This window comes from Peromyscus maniculatus, chromosome 3, assembly GCF_049852395.1.
Source record: "Peromyscus maniculatus bairdii isolate BWxNUB_F1_BW_parent chromosome 3, HU_Pman_BW_mat_3.1, whole genome shotgun sequence".
NCBI classification, from domain to species: domain Eukaryota; kingdom Metazoa; phylum Chordata; class Mammalia; order Rodentia; family Cricetidae; genus Peromyscus; species Peromyscus maniculatus.
The window spans coordinates 48,458,367-48,480,838 of record NC_134854.1 but is presented as its reverse complement, the minus strand read 5'-3'; the positions used below and the strand labels follow the sequence as shown (position 1 = coordinate 48,480,838).

The 22,472-nt window shown below is 41.2% G+C and overlaps 2 protein-coding genes across 2 annotated transcripts; both read left to right on the top strand.

Annotated features, from left to right (window-relative positions):
• The first annotated feature begins 2,110 nt into the window (after positions 1 to 2,110).
• Positions 2,111 to 3,064, top strand: LOC102906189 (olfactory receptor-like protein OLF3). The gene has a single exon (XM_006997167.1). It carries the CDS (start codon positions 2,111 to 2,113, stop codon positions 3,062 to 3,064), a length of 954 nt encoding a protein of 317 aa, XP_006997229.1.
• A 12,678-nt stretch (positions 3,065 to 15,742) lies between these two features.
• Positions 15,743 to 19,881, top strand: LOC102906491 (olfactory receptor-like protein OLF3). Its single transcript, XM_076566044.1, has 2 exons — positions 15,743 to 16,181; positions 17,196 to 19,881. Exon 2 carries the CDS (start codon positions 17,764 to 17,766, stop codon positions 18,700 to 18,702), a length of 939 nt encoding a protein of 312 aa, XP_076422159.1. The 5' UTR covers positions 15,743 to 16,181; positions 17,196 to 17,763; the 3' UTR covers positions 18,703 to 19,881.
• Positions 19,882 to 22,472: the final 2,591 nt, after the last annotated feature.

Here is a 22,472-nt window from a genome sequence, read left to right as displayed (position 1 = left end):
AAACATTAGGGTCCTACTTTTTGCTGTGGCCCATAATTGCTTAATGGAGTTTGAAACATGTGGATGCTTTTCCCTAGGATGAAACATCAGCATTATTTTAGCTGAGAAAGCTGATCTTTACTGCAAATACCTCATTTTCTACTCTTTATGCAATTTTGTTATCTGTCATCTAAAGCTTTAGTTTTCTCCTTGGATCCAATGTGTTGCACGCCATCAATAGAAAATTACACATGTGCTCACAGTGTACCTGCTTCTATTGGGTCGTTCACCTTATGAAGATCCTGTTTAGCATTATTTTATTTTTAAAAATTTCACAATAAAAACAATCTTGATATTAATCATTTAACATATCAAAAAAGTATTTCCCTAAAGGGCAGCTTGATTTAGTCATATACTTTGCTGTAAAACATACCATCATGCCGGGCAGTGGTGGTACATGCCTTTAATCCCAGCACTCGGGAGGCAGAGCCAGGTGGATCTCTGTGAGTTCGAGGCCAGCCTGGTCTACAGAGTGAGTTCCAGGAAAGGCGCAAAGCTACACAGAGAAACCCTGTCTTGAAAAACAAAACAAAACAAAAACATACCATCTATAATAATTGCTGTAATAAGTAAAGCAGAAGTAATAGAACTGTATTGGGTTGTGCACTATGTGACAACTTTCTATGATAAAGCTAACTAAAGACAACTAACTATGGTAAACTAATCTCATAGACATTAGAAAATTGTGCAAGAGGAGAATGAGCAACACTCAGATGAAGATGTGAGTTGGGCATTTCTAGAGCCAGTTACTAAGGTTTGTTCTTCTTCAGAGAAGAGAATCAAAGTGTGGTAGTACTCCTCTTTTAGGCTTAGAGACTTTAGAAATGGCAAAGTCCTCTGTTCTTCCCTTTGGTTACTTCTGTTTTATCTTCCTATGGTTTTCCCTCATTTCACACATTCTGGTTGCAGATATGGAGATAACAATACGTTGTAGGCAGATACAAAAATATGTCTGTCGTAGAAGTCTTTTAGAGAAAACCTCTGTTTCTGTTCAATGTTTACAGGTGGCATCATGTCAAACTACTTTTACTGGAAAAGCCCTTGCCCAACACAGACAACTAGAAGCGAATTTCCACTCCAATGGACATTTAAAGAATTCCTACCTTATTCTATTGAACAATGAAGATAAATCCCTAAACATCTGTTTTCCCTCTGTCTCTTAGATCTGGATGGCAAAGCTTTCATGTCTTTTGTTTTGTTTTGTCTTGTTTCCTTTCAACTAACACCTGAAGAAGAGGCCCCTAACCAAACTAAGGGAAAAGGAGAAAAACACCAAGAACTGGGTGTCATCATGACACCCCTCTCTAGACCATAAACAGCAAAGGAGACTAAAGCCTATTAAAAAGACCAAAGATTTCTTTAAAAGGCTGTCAACTTTTTTGTCTATTTTATGAAAATCATGGGAAGGAAATCACATTTACTTAACTGTGTTCCCAAGGTGGAGGTCAGAATGCTACAAGCATACGCAGCACAGCAGTACTATACCAGTAATAATACCCAAGTATTTTCCCATGCTTATGTACTTGAGAATTATTGAATATGAGCCTTTTCTGTGTGCAAAAGCTTATAGAGACATACCTGCTAAAGACAATTGAAATCTGAAATAACGTTTTCTGATTCTAGATCTGGCCACAAACCCCTGCCTCGTCAGAATAATTGGTTTGACAATTGACTTTTGAATTCCATTAAGAGTAAGATAGTTGACATATTTTAGGTAGTTTTAAAACATTAGGTCTTTACAACATTTATTGTTTTACTTATCACAGCCAATTTTTATGTTCTCCTTGCCCAAAACCAAAGGAAATGAGTAAAAAATATAGTATGCATGAAGCTGTACTGTTTTAAATCAGGGCTCCAACTAGTCCTCTGAGACATTGGCCTATTTCCCTGAAACAGTTATAAAAAGCATATTGGGATTGAGAATGCAACTGCAGTCTCATGAATGGACTGGAGACTGATAAAATAGCTGGCAGGTCCCATATGCTATGTAATTTTAACTCCATGGTTACTCAATTGCTTGTGCTTTTTTTTTCTTACTTTCTGTGCAGATTAATAATCATCACATTTTTTAATGGAACAGGACAACCAGACGTGGGTCCATGAATTCATCCTCCTTGGTCTTTCCAGAGACTGGGGCACTCAAGTCTCCCTCTTTGTTTTATTCTTGCTGATGTACCTGGTAACAGTGCTGGGGAACTTCCTCATCATTCTTCTAATCAGACTGGACAGCCGACTCCACACTCCCATGTATTTCTTTCTCACCAACCTGTCATTTGTGGATGTGTCTTATGCCACAAGCATAGTCCCCCAGCTGCTGGCTCATTTTCTTGCCACATACAAAGCAATTCCATTTCTGAGCTGTGCAGCCCAGTTATTTTTTTCCCTGGGCTTAGGAGGGATTGAGTTCCTTCTGCTGGCAGTGATGGCCTATGACCGCTATGTGGCAGTGTGTGACCCTCTGAGGTACTCAGTCATCATGCATTCAGGGCTGTGTATGAGGCTGGTCATCACATCTTGGGTCAGTGGCTCCATCAACTCTCTTGTGCATACCTCCATCACCTTTCAGCTGCCCATGTGCACAAATAAGTATATTGATCACATTTCCTGTGAAATTTTAGCTGTGGTCAGACTGGCATGTGTAGACACTTCCTCCAATGAGACTGTGATTATGGTTTCTAGCATTGTCTTGCTTATGACACCTTTCTTCCTGGTTCTCTTGTCCTACATCCAGATCATCTCCACCATTCTAAAAATCCAGTCCACAGATGGAAGGAGGAAAGCCTTCCACACTTGTGCCTCCCACCTCACTGTAGTAACACTATGCTATGGTACCACCATTTTCACCTACATCCAGCCCCACTCCAACCCATCTGTCCTTCAGGAGAAGTTAATTTCTCTTTTTTATGCTGTATTGATGCCCATGCTGAACCCCATGATTTATAGTCTAAGGAATAAGGAAGTAAAAGGGGCTTGGCAGAAACTGTTAGGGAAATTCTCTGGGTTCACATCGAAACTGACAAGTTGACGACTTCCTGAGCATTGATGGAGAAGATGGCTTATCTTCAATGTTCTCCTTCTGACTCATGTAAGACAGGCATTGCCATGGCAACAATGAAGGCCCTGAACAACATGTATTGGTGATGTTGTGCTGGAGGCTGAGTGGGTGTGGTGGCTGTCGGATGTGAGTTTATTTTTATGTCACAGCTGTGTGTCCAGCGGGGTTCAGCACTGCTGTCGTCACTTGCCCATCCTATGATTCCAGTGCATAGTCAACCCACAGGTTTTCACTTCATGATATTTTAAAATGGATGCTCATTTTAATTGAATTTGTGCTTTTGGGTTTTTATTTTGATATCTTCCTGAGATATCAGCAAGTGGTATGATACTCTGAGAATGCTGATATAGAGGTACAAGCTTAGTACCTAGTTACCTTTTGCAAGATCCTCCATTGTATATTATTTGCTTATAATATTTCTTAGTAAATCTTAAGTAAATGGAGGAGAATATGTAATTGATGCAAAATAAACATTTTATTTTGGTTTTCTGTGTACTCTTAGTATTAACAGCATTTTAAATATTATACTTAAAAACTTATGATTAACTAGCACATTGGAAAAAATTGTGATGCAGCATTAGTAATATTGGTAATTAAATAGTAGTAGCTCCTTGAGGAATGAAACACATTGCACACTTGATGTTTTTCTCTCAGTGATACATGCTGTATTTTAGCGTCTTCCAGCATTTTTCTGATGCACTATCCTAAGGTAATATGAGAATATTGCTATCCAAATAGACTCAGCATTTTGTACGTAGGATCTAACGTAATGTGCTGAAGGAACTGTGAAGAAAAACATCAACTAAAGTCTTTTCTGAGATCTAACCACAAGTTATTTGTACACAGTGGTATTATAAGCCATGTGAGAGTCAATGTATTTTTATAAACACTGAATGACCAATTTGATAAGAAAAGTGTTAGGCATGTGTGAGAAGTCTCATAAAAAACATTAGAACAATCTAATTTCAGAAATAATTCTTGTTCTGCAAAAAAAATGGAAAGAAAATAAACAAAGAGGAAACAACTACATGGCTAGGAAAAACATCAAAGCCAGAGCTGACCCGAGAAGGACTAAACCTTGGACAGCACACTAGAGAAAGTGGCTTTCATATGGATTTTGGGAAACCCGAGGGTTGGTGTGCAGAACAGAAAGCGCCCTATGCCTCACTTAAGAGCTTTGTCCAGCCTCATCTTCACAGCAGGTGTTGAGGTTTTATTCGGTCTCTAATTTTAGTGGATTGGGATGTTCTGAGCACACATTTTGCCTTTGATGTAAAAGCCTGTGTGTTAAAAGAGTGGAACAAAATGACAGAACAGGACACAGAGAAGGAGGTGAGAAAGCAAAAGTGAGTCTTCCCATTTCAGGAAGTCACAGAGGGCTGCGCTTTCCTGCCTTTGTGTCTTCATCAGCTCAGATAACTTGGGATCCTTCCATTTGTGAACATGGAATCACAGAAGCCCTAGCTTCAAAGTGTGAGGGTTTGGGGAGATGACTAAGCTGTTAACAGCACTTACTTCTTTTGCAAAGAACCTGAGTTCAGTTCCCAACAACCACATAGCAGCTCTCAACTGTCTATATATCTCCAGTTCCAGAGGATTTGAGGCATTCTTCTAGCCTCCATAGTGGTGCACATACTTTCATGCCAGCAAAACAGTCATATGCACAATATCTGAAAATCAAAACACATAAAAACTAAAAATAATTGAAGAATGAATATTCCTCAGACTGTTGGGTATTTATAGTTTACCTTAAAGTTGATATAATCCTAAATTTTGATACATTAGCAGATGTAGGTGGTGCTGGTGCTACTGTGATAAATAATAGGGAAGTGTTTTTCATGTGCTGGTGACGTTAAATGATTACTACAGTCCACAAGACTGACCTGGCAGTCAAAACTACAACAACAGACAGCAAAACAATCACAGTCAGCATGGATACTGCAGTGACAGTCAAACAGGTGCTCACAGGAATCCTTGGCCAGATTGCAGATGCCAATCATTAGATGACAAACAGCCTGAGCACAGAACATTCAGTGGAGACTTTCTCAGGAAAGCTCAGGGCCAGTTTGATTGCAGAGCCAGGAGAAACTCCTAAACGTTAAGAACCTTTGTGCTGAAGATCACACACGTGGGCTGGCACCCTGGTGGAAGAACAAACAGCAAGGAGCACAAATGGTGGAGTGTGCAGCAGAAGTGTGGTGATCTCAACCACGCCCACTATCACTTCCACTGTGGATGTAGTGTGGAGGAGCTATATGGGATCTCAAGAAGTTTGTGGGAGAAGTCACTCCAAGAGCCTGTCTGATCTAAAAAAGAGGATCATGTGGTCGTCAGGTGTCTCAGTTAGGGTTTTCATTGCTGTGAAGAGACACCATGACCAAGTCAACTCTTACAAAGAAAATATTTAACTGGGATAGCTCACTGTAGTGGGTAGCCATTCCAGCTTTGATCTGGAAGTTCCAACCCCCATTGAGGCTTCGTTTACTATCATGCCTACAAGGTGGAGCCAAGGGAGGGCCCTGAAGACCCAAGATCCGGATACGCCACCTTCTTTTGGTTCCTAGACCCTGGACACTAGAGGTAGACTGAGGAGAGTTCTCCAGAGAACACTGCCGGACTGTGCTATGTCTTCCCCAGACCCTGTAGCCTATCATTTCATTTGTGAGTTACCCCACAAAATAAACCTCCCTTTTAACTACATGGAGTGGCCTTAATAACTCAGTATTCTCCTAAAAAAAAGAGAAAAGAAGAAATGGAATGGATAGGTATAAGATATTATGGTAGATTATTGTATATACTAGTAAACAAATTTAGTAAAATAGCAGCCTTAGATAATTTGCACTGTTATGGATTCTTTTATGTTGATACAAATGTAAACTATTTTTATATTCCTGTTTAAGATAATTTGTATATTGATACAAGTACAGAACTATATTGTTATAATGTACATATATTTCTACTCTTATTTGAAATATTTGTATATTGATGCAAATGTAAATTTATATCTGTCATACTTTATGTATGTTCTACTTCTGTTTAGGATATTCTGTATATTGATATATATTTAAGATTATTGTCATATTGCATATTGCACTATATATTTCTACCTCTGCTATAAATATCTTGTGTATTGTCACAATTTTGAAGTCATGGTCCTTTACCGTACATTTGCTTATAGACTGTTTACTTTGTTTACATGAAGCCTTAGTCCTTAGGTTATTTTGGTAGACAAGACTTATAGATTTATAGTCACCTATGCTTGTCATCTCTATATTTACGTTAGTTAGGTTATCCAGATTTACAGATACATAGGTCAGATGGACAGGTAATCTTCAAACACTTCATAGATCTAGAGAATATGGCATTTAAATAACTTAGAATTCTGTTGACATGAGACACAATTGCTCCTGGCAGCACCAATTTGATCCCGAGGGAATGTTGGGCTTCTAAGACATTTCCATTTGGAAGTTTGTCTTTTTGGCACAAAATGGCCTACTGGGCAAAGAACTGCCCTTGCCTCACCTGTTGATAGTACGAATGCAATGCTGTCCTTTCTGGACAAGCAGGATAAAAGGAAAGCGACCACTGTACTCTGCCAAAACAGGGTAAGATGGTCTTTCAGAATTCCTGCTTCTGAAAATGGTCTGTCAAATACTCTAGGCCTGTAGACAATTTAAAAGCACCAACAATGCTGAAAAACATTAGGTGACTGTCCAGGATGCTGCTGTCTCGGTCTACTCTTGCAAGATTCCCGAAAGTTGCTTGCATCCATCTACCATTTCTCAAGTACCATTATATTCCTTCTCAGGTCTTTGATGAGATTGAAGACTAGCAGTTATAGTTACAACTTAGTATATATATAATATCTTAGATAGAACATATTAAGTATTAGTTCAGGTTCTTTAGGATAGGACACCTTTTGGAATGATCTTTGTAACATACCATTTACCTATGCTCTAGACTTCTCTGGATTTTAGTATGTGTTTCTTGCTTGATATTGTTCGCATTGATTATAGTTTCATCTTATCTAGGTCATTATCCCTTATTACTCCTGGACAATATTTGATAACCATTCTTTTGTATATAATCTTGTATCAAGTTAGAATCTTCTTATTTAGACCAAAGGGAGAGATGTAGTGGGTAGCCATCCCAGCTTTGATCTGGAAGTTCCAACCCCCATTGAGGCTTCGGTAACTATCACGCCTACAAGGCGGGGCCAAGAGAGGGCCCTGAAGACCTGAGATCCAGATGTGCCGCCTTCTCTTGGTTCCTGGACGCTAGAGGTAGACCAAGGAGAGTTCTTCAGAGAACACTGCCGGACTGTGCTATGTCTTCCCCAGACCCTGTAGCCTATCCCTTCATTTGTGAGTTACCCCACAAAATAAACCTCCTTTTTAAACACGTGGAATGGCCTTAATAATTTCACCAATAGCTGGCTTACAGTTTCAGAGGTTCAGGCCATTATCATCATGGCAGGGAGCATGGTGGTGTGCAAGCAGATGTGGTGCTGGAGCTGAGTGTGCTACATATTGCAGGTAACAGGAAGTCAACTGAGACACTGGGTGGTATTCTGAGTATAGGAAACCTCAAAGCCCATCCCCCGACAGTGACACACTTCCTCCAACCAGGCCATACCCATTCCAACAAAGCTACACTTCCTAATAGTGCCACTCCCTATGAGATTATGGGGGCCAATTACATCCAAACTAGTACATTCCACTCCCTGGAAGCTGTAAGCTCGTAACTATCATAATAAAAAATTCATTTAGTCCAACTTCAAAAGTCCTCATAGTCTATCATAGTCTCAACAATGTTTTAAACTTCCAAGTTCAAAGTCTCTTCTGAGATTCATGTAATCTCTTAACTGTAATCACCAGTAAAAAGGAAAAAGCAGATCATATTCTTCCACTGTATAATGGCACAGGATATGCATTACCATTCCAAAATAGAGGAAAGGGAGCATTGAAAAGAAATACTAGACCAAAGCAAGACTGAAAACCAACTGGGCAAACTCTGAACTCTGCAGCTCCATCTGCAGCTGATGTCAAAATGGGCTCCACATTTCCAACTCCATTCAGCTTTGTTGACTGCAACAGTCTTCTTTCTCTTGGACTGGTTCAACTCCCTGTTAGCAGCTCTTCTTGGCAGGTATCACATGACTCTGGCATCTCTAACATCTTGAGTTCTCCAAGGCAATCCAGGCTTCAAATTCACAGCTTCATGCTGTGACCTCTCTATTAGGCCTCCATTCAGGGACACCTCTGACATATGCCTGGCCTCAGCAGCTTTATTCTATCACACCTTTCTTCTATTCTTAACTCTAAACACAGAACTACATGGCCAAGTTCTGCTGCTTACTGAGACTGGACATGGCCCTCTCAATCAATTACATCTTCAACAGCTTTCTGTCTTTCATTGCCTAAGCTTGGCCTGAATCTTGCTCTGTCGACCAGGCTGACCTCAAACTCAGACATCCTCCAGCCTCTGCCTCCTGAGTGCTGGGATTAAAGGTGTTCCCTACCATACCCAGCTTTAAGGTTTTCTTTAATTCCCTTTCACAAGCTGGAAATTTAGCTGAGTGGGATCTTGCCCTGAGGTCACCACTCCCTATATTTCATTTCTTAATCAGTTTACCTCTTTGAATACAGGACTTGGCTCCATTTCAATTCCTGGTGCTTTTTTTTTCTCCCCAAAATTTACATTTTTTATTTACCCTAATCAGCTTGCTCCTTTTCATTATAAATCTTTATAAGCATGACCACTAGCAACCACATGACAGAGTTTATACTAGGCTGTTTTAAGATTTCTTCTGCCAGTGGAACTAATCCAAAACTCTTCACTTTAGCCTCAGACAGTCTCTTCAGACAAGGGCAAAAGGCAGATACTTTCTTCACTACTTGAGTGAGCTCTTGCCCCCTGCTAGTTCAAATAACTCTTAGCTAGCACCTCTGTCTTCCATGCTCCTACTGGCATGGCCCCTTAAGCAATGCTTAAAGCATTCCACTGCTTTTCTAACCCAAAGTACCAAAGTCCATATTACTCCAAACAAACACATGGTCAGGCCTAACACAGCAATACCCAACTCCTGATACCAACTTCTGTCTTAGTTAGGGTTTTCATTGCTGTGAAGAAATACCATGACCATGGCAACTCTTATAACATTTAATTGGGATGGCTCACTTATAGTTTCAGAGGTCCAGTCCATTATCATGATGGGGAGCATGGAGGCATGCTGTCAAATGTAGTGCTGGAACTGAAATTGCAGGCAAAGGAAGTCAACTGAGACACTGGGCAGTTCAAATTTACATCCAGGAAGGGAGGGAGGAATGAAGAGAGGAGAAAGAAGAAAGGAGAGGAGAGGAGAGGGGAGGGGAGGATGAGAGAAGGCTCCTGTGACCCATTTCCTCTAATTAGGCCCATCTGCTGACAGGGGAGTGTGCTTTGACCCATTCACTTTTCAATAGTGCTGTCACTAGCTGGAGACCAAGCAAGTCTTCATACATGAATTTGGGGAGATAATTTTCATCTAAATCATAACATCCCTAAATTTATTTTTTTAGTTTAATAAAGTCCAATTTCAATTTTCAGAAAGTTTTTCCTTATTTTTTATCTCATTTTAAAATTAAATTGAAAGTCACAGTCATATGAAACCTTGTAGTGAGTTGGATGATTAATGCTGTGAGAAGGAAAGGTTTATTTAAAGCTACAGTAATTAAGGCAACATTGCTTTCCCACAGCAACAAATAACCAAATACATCAGAAAAAAGTTGAGGAACAAACCCTGCACATTCAATCTCAGAAGAGCGCATTTGGTCAGTTGGTTATCCACACTGAAAAATAAATGAATCTGGACCACATAGAAACCAAAGTTTTAATAAATAAGTTGTGGATTACTTATCTAATTGTGAAAAGTGAAACTGTCACACTCCAAGAGGTTCACATAGAAGGCCAACTTGAGGATTAGAGGTAGATAAAGATTTCTAAATGAGGATGCAGAAAGCAGTTGTTAACACAGAAGGACTGCCGTACAGAAGTGCATAAAAGTTAAGTGCACTATTTGGTCAAAGGCGCACATCAGACATGTAAAGAAAGTCAGAGTGGAAGAGAACATGTTTCTCTATGTAAAGTGACAACACTTGGTTTAGATGTATGAAGAACTAAATTCAGTTAAAAAAGGGGAGAGAGATAAACTAATATAAAAATGGGTGAAATATTAAGCATATATTCCAGAAAATGGAATCCCCAAATGACAAATAAGTACTAGAAAATATTCATGTCATTTGTGTGAAAAATATTACCTATCACAGTTTAACAGTACTGTGTCTCTATCAGAATAACGGAAATGTGAAAGATTGGCAATGTCAACCCCAGGGAATGCCCAGAGTGAAAGAAATCCTCATATATAGTCAATGAGGATTTAATTAGCAAAAACATGTTTTGGGAAAATGTCACAAATAGTCAAAGCTATACATGCACTTAAATAGAAAATGCAGCATTTTTTCCTTAACTTAATGGTTTTTTTTGCTTGTTCTTGTCATTATATTATGAAAATTTTATTTGGGGTTTTTAAAAAATCAATATTATGCCATCCTTTTCTTTCTGGTACGTTTTAATTTTCATTATTTTTTAACTTTTATTGATTCTAGAGGATTTTCACATCATGCATCCCTATTCCACTTATCTCCCCATGTCCTCGAATTTGTCCTCTGCCCTTCCAACCTCCCCCCACCTCCCCCACATAAACCCTAATTTAAAGAAAAACCAAAAACAAACAAACAAAACTAAGAAACAAAACAGAAACAATTTTTTTCCTTTTATTTTATTTTACAATACCATTCAGTTCTACATATCAGCCACGGGTTCCCCTGTTCTTCCCCCCTCCCACCCCCTCCCCTTCCCCCCAGCCCACCCCCCATTCCCACCTCCTCCAGGGCAAAGCCTCCCCCGAGGACTGAGGTAGACCTGATAGACTCAGTCCAGGAAGGTCCAGTCCCCTCCTCCCAGACTGAACCAAGCGTCCCTGCATAAGCCCCAGGTTTCAAACAGCCAACTCATGCAATGAGCACAGGACCCAGTACCACTGCCTAGATGCCTCCCAAACAGATAAAGCCAATCAACTGTCTCACCTATTCAGAGGGCCTGATCCAGTTGGGGGCCCCTCAGCCTTTGGTTCATAGTTCATGTGTTTCCATTCGTTTGGCTATTTGTTCCTGTGCCAAACAAAACTAAGAAACAAAACAAAAACAAAAATTTTTTAAAAAGAACAAGAATCTTGTCATGGAAGCTGTGCTGTGGCCAGTTGAAACACACAGTTTACCCTTTAGTTTGTTCATGTTTACTTGCAAGTGTTCATTTCAGGAGTCATTGCTCTGGCTGGAGGCCTCTGGTTTCTGCTACATCACCGATAATGGGCTCTCACTGGGGCTTCTCATGGAGATCCTGCTGGTTTGGATCTGTCAGTTCGTCCTCTTCACATGCTCCAACAGTTCCTAGATTTGGTGGATGCTGGGACGAGCCAACTCACAGCTCTTGTTCTGGCCCTGGGTATTAACTGGGTTGCTCAACCTGCTAGATTCCACTTATCATCACTACCAGGGAGAGCCCTCCCACAGTGCCGAGGCTAGCTCACCCAATGCAGCCTATAGCAAGGAGTGGAGCCAGTTCTTCTCTTGGGCCCTGAGATCCAGGTCCCCTTTACTCATGTCACCAGGGCCAGCTCTACTGTTTTGCCCAGGAAAGGTGTAGGGACTTCTCTCCCAATTGCCAAAGGGGGCATATGAGAGGTCAGTGAGGTCAGCTCTCCTGCTCTGTCACCCTCAGGGCTGGCTTACCTGTGTCCCCAACTCCAGGCTCAGCTCTAGTGTGCTTCCCTGGTGAGGTACATGCCATCTCTATGGCGAGTGATCGAGTCATCTTTCCTGAGTGTGGGGGAAAGTTCTTCCCCTAGGGGCAGGACCAGCCATCCCAGGACTAGTGAAGGGTGGAGCCAGCTCAGCACAGCTTGGTTCCAATGAGCCCTGTGCTAACATGGACTGTGAACATGACCACAGACCCCAGACACAATAGGACCACAGATCCAGACATGACCCTTGGCAGCAGCTCAGGTCTGGATGCTACCACTACCACGGCCCTGGTGGAAACATCGGCCACTCAGATCAGCACAGGCCTGGTCGCAACATGGCCCTGGCCCTCTGGCACCTACATGTCACTAGATGGCTGGTTAGACTCTGGGCATCCACAGAACCCTTGTCAGCAACTGGAGCCATAGACACAACCCCAGCGCCCAGCCTCCACAGGGCCACGGACCCAGACATGGCCCTAGGCAGCACCTGTGCCTGGACATTTCCATGGCTCCCAGTGGCAGCACTGGTCACCCAGATCAGCATTGCCCGGGGCGTGGCATGGTCCTCAGACATGGTCTGACGTGACCAACCAGACTACAGCCATCTGCATGACCCTTCGTGACAACAGAAGTTCTGGACATTAACTCAGCCCCTGGCTGCTGTAGGGCCAGGGACCCAGACAGCCCTCTGCAGCAGCCCTGGTCCAGATGACACCATGGCCCAGGTGACAGTGCAGGTCCCTCATAACAGGATGTCTCTGGTGGCAGCATGTGATACATGAGATGCTAATTGATCTTAACAATAAAAACCCAAAGTCTAATTGATCTTAACAATAAAAACCCAAAGTCAGATATCGAGGGTGAAAGCTAAAAGATCAGAGAAGAGAGCAGCCAGCCACTAGAAACTTCTTACCTCTACCAAATCTCAGACTGAATGGGCTAGATCCTGTATCCACCTGACTTACATTTCTGTCTCTACCTCCCTAGTGCTGGGATTAAAGGCATGAGCCTCCCATGTGCATGCACCACCACCACCACCACCCATTTCTGTTTCTCTTTTAGGTTGGTTCAATCTCATATAGTCCAGGATAGCCTTGAACTCCTGATCTTCCTTCTTCTTTCTCCCAAGTGCTGGGATTAGAGGTGTGTGCCATCACTGTCTGACCTCTATGGTTAACTAGTGGCTACCTCTGCCCTCTGATCTCCAAGCAAGCTTTATTTGTCAGAACATAAGCAAAATATCATACAACAAGCATGGCCCTCAGACACCCTCATGGCCACAGGCTTTGGCCCAGACCCCAGTCATCTATGTGGTCTTTGGTAGCAACATGGGCTATGGACATCAATACAGACACTGGTTGTGGTAGCACCATGGACCCAGAGATGGTCCTAGGCACTAGCCCAGGTGTCACCATTGTACCAGACAGTAGCAGAGCCCACCAGGACCAGCATGGCCCCCATAGCAGTGTGGCCCTTGACACCAACATGGTCTCAGCATTGGCATGGTCTTCGATGGTCTCAAGAGCCATAGACACCAACACAGATCCTGGATGAGGCAAGGCCAGGGACCTAAAGACATGGTCCTCAGCCACAGTCCTGGTCCAGACTATACCATGGCCACAGTTGATAGCCCTGGCCACCCAAATCAGCCTGGCCCCAGAAGTGGCAAAATCCTCAGACACCATGATCACAGATTTTGGCACAGACCTCGGGCATCCACATGGACCCTGGTGGCAATATGGGCAAGGAACATCAACACAGACCCTTTGTGTCTTTGCCATGACCCCAATGGCAGCCTGTAGATGGATTTTTCTTCTTTGGACCACCAGCTCACAAATAATGACACAGAGACTTATTATCAATTAGGAAAGCTCGGCCATGTCTTAGGCGTGTCCCACTAGCTCTAATAATTTAAGTTAACCTGCTCTTATTAATCTATGTTTTACTATGTGGCTTTTTAACCTTCCCTTCATTCTGTACGTCCCGCTCCCTCCATGTCTCCTTGGCATCTCTTCTGTGCCTCCATCACCTCCTCCTCTTCCTATTGGCCGTTCAGTTTTTTTATTAAACCAATCACTGAAACACACCTTCACACAGTGTACAAATACCCCACAACAGCTGCCCTTGCTGTCGACAGAATTCAGACATTTACCCAGGTCCCCTCAGCTGCTCCAGGGCCTCGGATCAAGACCTGGTCCTTAGTCATAGGCCAGGCTCAGACACCTCCCGAGTCAGCTGGCCATTCACTTCAGCCGGTTCCTCACCACCCGCACCTCTCCAGATCTCCCTCTCTCCCCAGCCCACAAACCATTCCGCCTCTCCCGTGTTTCCACCTACCTACCCTATGCTCTTTCACCACAGTGGTGCCCAACCACCCAGCACCTGGGCACTTGCTTGGTTGGGTCTAGGCGCCGGATGGCACTTGGTTGAGACCTGTCCCCGACAGCCTCATGGCACGGCATGGAGCTGTTGCTGCAATTCGACCCCTGGCTGGAGTCCCCAGGCAGCTCCTAATTGAGTCCTGATGCCACCAGCAGCATGGCATGGTGGGGAGCTGTTGCTGTGTCGAGGCCAGAAATTAGGGTCCCTTGGTAGCTCTCGTTTATTTGTTCATTTGTTTGTTGCAGATTTATTTTATTTTTATACTTATGAGTGTTTGCTTGCTTTTATCCACCCATACATACCATGTGTATGCAGTGCCTATGGTGGTCAGAAGATACCCTGGAACTGAAATTATAAAGATAACTGTCAGTTGTCATGGGGATGCTGGGAATTAAACCCAGGTCCTCTGGAAGAGAAGCCAGTGCTCTTAACCACTGATCCATCTCTCTAGCCCCCAGTGCAGTAATTCTAATACTAGATGATTGAAATAGGGAGATGCATGGGACAAAGCATCTCCTCCCCATCCCACCCTTCTCTCTCTCTCTCTCTCTCTCTCTCTCTCTCTCTCTCTCTCTCTCTCTCTCTCTGTGTGTGTGTGTGTGTGTGATTGTCTTCATTCCTGCAGTGATGTTTATAGTTAGTAGTAAATTTCAGGATAATTTGTGTTACACAAAAGTAGACCTCTAAATTTAAAAAGATAAAATAATTACATAGTGACTATTTCAAAAGGAGTCCATCAGTAGGGGCTCCAGTGTGTTAAAGGTCCCTCAGAATGGTTGCATTGGTTATGAAGAAAATATTGAGAGGTGTGTCATACACAACTGAATTGTCATGGTACAAGACACATTGCCTGAAGATCCCGGAGATAGTTCAGAAATGACTGGACACACTAGGTTAAAAATTTCAGTCATGAGTATGTGGAGTCATGACTTAAAAGATGGGCAAGCAGTAACTTCCCCAAAGTGTACTTTTAACAAAATCAGAGGAATGTCTCTTGAGGGAAACGGGACTTTATAATCTATTTTCATGTTCCTGCTTAGTGAACTCTAAACTGACATTTTAATGTCTCCAGTCTAGATGAGAATTCAAAGAGATGGGTGACTACAAAGAAATTCCCAAGGAAAGGGGTGAGGTTGAGTTGTTTTCTAATCCCAAGAAAAATTAAGAACAAAAATAATGGAAAGTAATGGAAGCCTAACAAGCAGGGCATAATTGGCCTGTAGAGATTTTATCTCTGAGGAGGGAAGTTCCCTCTTCAAAAACAGCCTTCACCTGAACCTGGGCAATGTTCATGTCTTGCAGATGGTGGCATGGAGCCAGGGTTTCCATATTATGCAGCCTCTCTCAGCTTTCTGAAGTCTCTGATGGTTGGACTGAAATTGGTTACTAAAGAGCTATATAGGTCCGGCTCTGATGGCCTGGTTGAAGAAAAAGACACATTCTGTGTAACCAAAGTGAGGAATAGGTCCTCTCAGATAGGTCTGAGACCACCAGGCCTAAGACTTTGATCATCTACACAGGAAACAGACTCTGCTGACATAGGATGTTTTTGGATCTGCTGAAAGGGAGCACAGGTTCAACTCTGCCCTCTTTGCTGGGGAAAGAGAAGGATAGCGTTGGAGGAAGGAAAGACAAGGTTATATCCCTTCTAACGAGTCCTTAGCCAAGAAGGGCAGTGGGAGGGTAATATGATGGATGAAAACAATACCTGAGGACTTCCAGCCATGGATCCCAGCACAGGTTTGAGACACCCCAATATTCTACAGTGATGCTGTCCAGAGGCTGTTTCATCTGAACAATGGACTCCATGTTTCATAGCTGTACAAGTGTACAAGTAAGAAAGTAGCAAGGATGGTACTTTAGGTGAGCAGATAACCTATCTGGTTGAGACAACTGTGTATGTGTTTCACGTTTCTTCTGAAAAGGTGGAGTAATATGAGAGATTGAAGAGGCTTTTCCCAGTACATGGGACTTTTGGAAACCACTGTGACTTTAATAAAGTGTGAACACAAAGTTACTAAGAGCTCCCGAGGGCATTTCTGAACACAGAATGCTTAAGGTTTCAGAAATACAAGAACATCATCAAGATTAGGGTTTGGGGCTGTAGCAGACCAGTTAGATTGCTATCCTCTAAGTGCCTCAGTTATAGTCCAGAGAGAACGGGAAAGCTCTAGAGAAGATAGGTTTCTGAGGCACTGAAACATCTGAATGTTTCAGGGGAGAATTAGAACAAAGGATCTGGGTATCCTGGAGAATACCCACAATCTCTGACTAGACAGGGAGACGGAGGTGTGATTCCAGCCTGAAATATATAATTGTGTGTGTGTGTGTGTGTGTGTGTGTGTGTGTGTGTGTGTGTGTGTTATCTGCCTATCACCTATAATAAGGTAATACCACTGAATAAGAATCATACTGCGTTCCAAGTGTGCTCAGGACTGAATGTGGTGGACTTTGGGTAAATAAACTTGGAAAATTTAACTTGGGGAGCAGACAAAGTGTCCTTGGGCATTTGCATATGCACCTTTCATCTGTGAATAAATTAAGGTGGGTTAAACATTACTTATTATAGTTATATAACTACCAGTGAGAGACAGGGAAGGGGAGAGTTGAGAGAGAAAGAAGAAAGGAAGCATAAGATGCAGATAAATCAACAAATGTATCAATAAGCTAATTCAAGTGAGTTTTTGTCCGTCTCTCCTAGTTACTCTCTCAATCCTAACTCTTAATAGTCAGGAAACATAAATACAGTCAGTGGGAACGTACTGCCAGATTTCTGTGCTCCTGTGGCTAGAGGTAATATTTGTGGCAGGTGTTAGATATTACATTTATGAGAGAAGCTAGCTAATGCATTTCTGAATTGGACTTGTGTCTTCACAGATACACTCTACTGATAATCTCTTCTTTGCCACTTTTATGGAGGAAGAACAGAACATTGGGAATTGCTCCCTTGTGTTTCTAAGCAATAGAGACAATCATGTGAAGATTTTAAAGATGGGGCAGGGTCATATAGGTTTTACATTTAAATTTTTTACTAACTCTGAAATGGCATTTTTGATATTTCCTTGCAACTCAAAAAAATCTTTTCACATTTTCTATTTTCAAAGTTAAAACTCAAAATTCTTGAGTAGATGAATATGAAAATTGAACACCATATTTTTTTAGAGTTGGAGAACTCAGCAATAAAAAAGGTAAATTAATAGAAGAGTGTTCATAACTGCTAACCTATCTCAGTGTGGGTTCTGGGAAATTGACATTCAACAAAGTCACAAACTCTATGTTTAAAAATTGGGTGTAAAGGAGAGAGTAAAGTTTGATGGTTGCATTTTTAAATTGAAACATTCAAACATTTTAATAAATTCTCCACTTAAGGGAGGTTCTAAGAAGAGTTTTGGTTATGATCTGATATTTTTTGATATATAACTTGAACTTAGTTCTCAGGGAGTTAATGGGCAAGGAAAACCAGACATGGGTGAGTGAGTTCTTCCTCCTGGGGTTGTCAAGTGACTGGGGGACTCAAGTCTCCTTGTTTGTGCTATTCCTGGTTATGTACTTGCTGACTGTTCTGGGGAACCTCATCATCATCATCCTTATCTTGCTGGACAGCAGGCTTCATATACCCATGTACTTCTTTCTCGGCATCCTGTCATTTGTGGACATCTGTTACACCAACAGCACAGTCCCCCAGATGCTCATTCACTTATTGTCAGCCTGGAAGTCCATCTCGTTCCACAGATGTGTGCTGCAGCTGTATATCTCTCTAGTAATGGGCAACATAGAGTTTTTCCTGCTAAGTGCTATGGCCTATGACCGCTACGTGGCTGTGTGTCACCCTCTGCACTACATGGTCATTATGCATGGAGGGCTATGCCTGGGGCTGGCTTCAGCCTGTGTGGTTGTTGCTCTCACAAATTCGCTAATGCAGGCCGTCATGATCTTCCAGTTACCCTTCTGTCATAAGGTTATCAATCACTTTGCCTGTGAGATACTGGCTATGCTGAGGCTGGTTTGTGTGGACATCTCCCTCAACAAAGTCATGGTGGCCATTTCAGGATTTCTGGTGATCATACTCCCCTGCACCCTGGTGCTCTTTTCCTACGCTCACATTGTTGCTGCCATTCTGCGTATTCGCTCGTCGCAGGGACGACGCAAAGCCTTTGGGACTTGTGCCTCTCACCTTACGGTGGTTTCTATGTGCTTTGGAACAGCCTTCTTTACATACATGAGGCCTGTGGGCAGATCCTCAGAAGAACAGGAGAAGATGGTTTCTCTTTTCTATGCTGTTGTGACTCCAATGCTCAATCCCCTCATCTATAGCTTAAGGAACAATGATGTGATTGGGGCTTTGAAAAGAGTTTTGGAGAAACTTAAGGGAAAAAATAGATGAAAAGGATTTCTTCTTCTCTCCAATAGTCTAATAAAACACATTCCAGACAAATAGGAAATGACCTATATGCACTCTCTTCCTAAATTTTCTTTCAGGTGGATTATAATTTTGAAACATGTTATAGTTTTAACTATGCATTGATAAATCAAAAGCAAAAAATCAGAAACAGACAAAAATGTCCTTCATTATTGGTCAAGATTCTGGTTCTACTCAGCAAGTAGACTGTAAGCTTCATGGGGTAAGGGTATGTGAATTTTACCATGTGTGTTTCCTGCACATTAGAAATGCTACTGACTGGCTGGTTGCACAGTTCATCATTTAATATGTTCTTCCCTGTTTCAGTTGTATTTTCTAAACAAGTATAAAAGAAATACTTCAGGGTTTTTTTGGTATTACAAAATAAGTGGTTTATTAAAGTCTCAGGTAGGACATGAACATGACCTCCTCATTCAACAAAGAAGTTATGAGAAATTGTTATATGCCAGGAGAGCAAGAGTCAGCTTTCTCTGAGTGCAGCCCCTGGTAAGTGAAACATGCTCCGGTGGAAGGCCACATATCCAAGAATAAATGGACAGCATAAATTGTACTTGAGTAGGATTACAAAACAACAAAAAGAAGACACAAAATTTGGCTGGTAAAAAGAGGGGCTGGAGCTGGAAAGAGTTGGGGGAGGGGTGAGTATGATTAAAATATGTGATACAAAATTTTCAACAAACTAATAAAAATCATAGTAAATTTGAGGAACATATTTAATAGCCAAGACTCCTCAGTTCTACAGACATTTTCTTTTGTACAAGTCCTTTGTTAATTTTTAGGAATTAACCAATTGTTTTTATTACATTTATTTACATTTCTCTCTTGCCATTTGGAAAACTATTCTAATGTGGTTACTGTAGGATTTGTGTCTGGAATTGCATATATATAATTTAATATTTCTTTTTATGCATTAGTTTCTTATGCTTAGCTTTATATTTTACAATTTATAAATAGTAATAGTCAAATGGTATAACTATCTAGGCTAACCCACGGTATTTCTATTATTCCAACTCTCATTCTTGGTAATATCACTCAACTTACTAACACCATGACATTATTGACTTAAGACCTTGTGTGAAAATTTCCTTGGGGCACACATAGGAATAAAGTTGCTAGAACCTGGACAATGCTGTCCAGAATGGGATTTTATGTCTGCACTCTTGCTTCAGTGTATGTGTTCTTTATACATACTCAAACTCAACAACACTTAGCATGTTTTGAACTTTTTAAGAAAGACTTATTTATAACTGATTACTCCTCTCCCTTGGCAGCTTGCATAATACCCTCCAAATTAGGAGAGCCAGTTTTGCAGTGAGGAGATATCTAAGTCAATTCCAGCTAGACACTTCTATGACCTGTGTCTGGAGTGTGTGGTATCTTCAGTGATAGGATCTTACCTTCAAGCTCTAAGAGGCAACAAAGCCTTTATTATTTTGGGAGTCTCTTTCATTCTCCTGACCAAAAAAATCCAATGGCAGTTACCCATCTCACCCCCAGATGAAGAGCTACAAGTTCTCAATATCTGCTTAAAGAAAGAGAATCAGTCTCCTCAAAAGACAAGGTCCTGGCCAATAACAACTGGTCAGCTCTGGACACATATACATACTGGAAAAGCTAAGTGGAATCAGTAGATTATAAACACACACATGTACTCACATATATTACATTTATGTACATGTAATAATAAAAATTAAAGAAGTGGCTTGGCCTTCCCTCAACCTGATGTGCTATGCTTTGTTTGAGCTCGTGGGAGGCCTGCCCCTTTCTGAGTGGAGATGGAGGAGGAGTGAATGGGGAAGAGGTAGATGGGAGGCAGGGGAAGGGAACAAGAGGAGAGGAGGGAGAGGAAACTGTGGTCGGTATGTAAAATAAATGAACAGAATGTTAAAAAATAAATAAATAAAATCACATGATTGTAAAAAAAAACTTAAAGATGAGATCATGAATTTGGGAAGGGTGGACATGGGCTAAGGTAGAGGGGAGAGAAGAAGAGGAGGCAGTGATGTAGATGCAATGCTCATGTATGATGTCCTCAAAAAATAAATTATTCAAAACTCAAAGAAGAGTTCCTTATTTTATGTTTAAGTATGAGCACCTACATGTATGTCTGTGTACCATGTGCATGCCTGATGCCCACAGAGGCCAGAAGAGGGCACTGGGTCTCCTGGAACTGAGGATACAGGTAGTGTTGAGCAGCCATGTGAGTGCTGGTAAACAAATCCAGGTCTTCTGTAAGAGCAGCACGTGCTCTTACCTTGTTTTGAGCACATGGGAGGTCTATGGTTACATATCTTAACCAAGACACTTGATAAGAAATGTTAATAATGAAAAAAAAGATGGTATCCTGGGATAATAAAACCAACAGTATTTCCTTACTCTACTAGCAATGAACTAAAAATACTAATAAAGAATCAAATAACCAAAATGGAGATGTATCTACTTTGAATGAAGAGCAATTAATATTATAAAAGTCATATTTCCACTAAGGCAATAGCAATCCAATGCTGCATATATGCATGCAAGTGTGCCCGTGTGTATATGTACATGTGAGTGCATTCATAAAGGTACCATGGCATGTATCTGGAAGTTAAGGGACTATAAGTGTCTACATTTACTTTCCAGGCCAAAGATATGTAGTTGGACTTTCCTTTGGGCTGCCAGCTCACAAATAATGTCATGGAGAGTTTCTATCAATCATGAAAGCTCAGCCTATAGCTTAGTCTTGATCCTAACTAGCTCTTATAACTTAAATTAAACCATTTATATTAATATATGTTCTATCACATGGCATTACCTCTCTTCCAACTTGCACCTCCTACTTCCTCTTCATGTCTCCTGGTGTCTTTTATGTACTTAAATTTATCCTCCTCTTCCTTTCTCTCCCCAGAATCCCATATGTTTCTCTTGCCTAGCTATTGGTCGTTCAGCTTTTTATTACACCAATTACAGCAATGTATCTTCATATAGTGTACAAATATCCTACAACATTCCCCCCCTTTTGTCTAAATAAAAAGGAAAGGTTTTAACTCTAACATAATAAAACTATGTACAATAAGAACAATTATAAGGTAAGAATCATATGTACACTGCCCAGTCTACCTGTATTTGGCAAATTCAGAGAAAATATTCCATTATCTATCTTATCTTGGTGAGTCCAAAGTTTTGCAACTAATTTGTTTTCTGTCCTAACTTGTATCATCATCCTAAAAATATCTTTTTAGAGCTTAAAGCATCTTAGATAAACAACTTGAGCTTTTACGTTTCTCCACCTTATGAACTTTAATCTCTTATGTAAGTTTTCTTTTTTCCTGAATTTAGTAACAGGGAAAGCAGTCACTATAACTATCTGGTCTTCAACACCATCAAAGACCCAAGAAGGATATAAAATTACCTGAGTAAACAGGAAGTGCAGAGCAGGCAACTACCCTGTGTATCTAAAAAATTCTTTAGATTATAATCCACCTCTGGCTCTTATAATCTTTATACTCCCTCTTTCATGAAGATCCCAAAGCCTTGGAGGGAGAGGTAGGATAAGCATGTTTCAGTCAGAGATGATTACTTCAGTCTTTTTCTCTGTATATTGACCAGTTGAGGGTCTTTGTGTTAACTGTCATCAATGACAAGAAGATTCTCTGATAGGGACTGAGAGAGGCACTGATCTATAGTTTAAGCAATAACATTATGAATCATTTTAATATTGTGTACATTTAGTAAAATAAAGTATTGGGATGTTT

Excerpts from the sequence above, each read along its gene's own strand:
- LOC102906491 (XM_076566044.1), top strand. The coding sequence starts at position 17,764 with ATGGGCAAGGAAAACCAGACATGGGTGAGTGAGTTCTTCCTCCTGGGG.
- LOC102906189 (XM_006997167.1), top strand. The coding sequence starts at position 2,111 with ATGGAACAGGACAACCAGACGTGGGTCCATGAATTCATCCTCCTTGGT.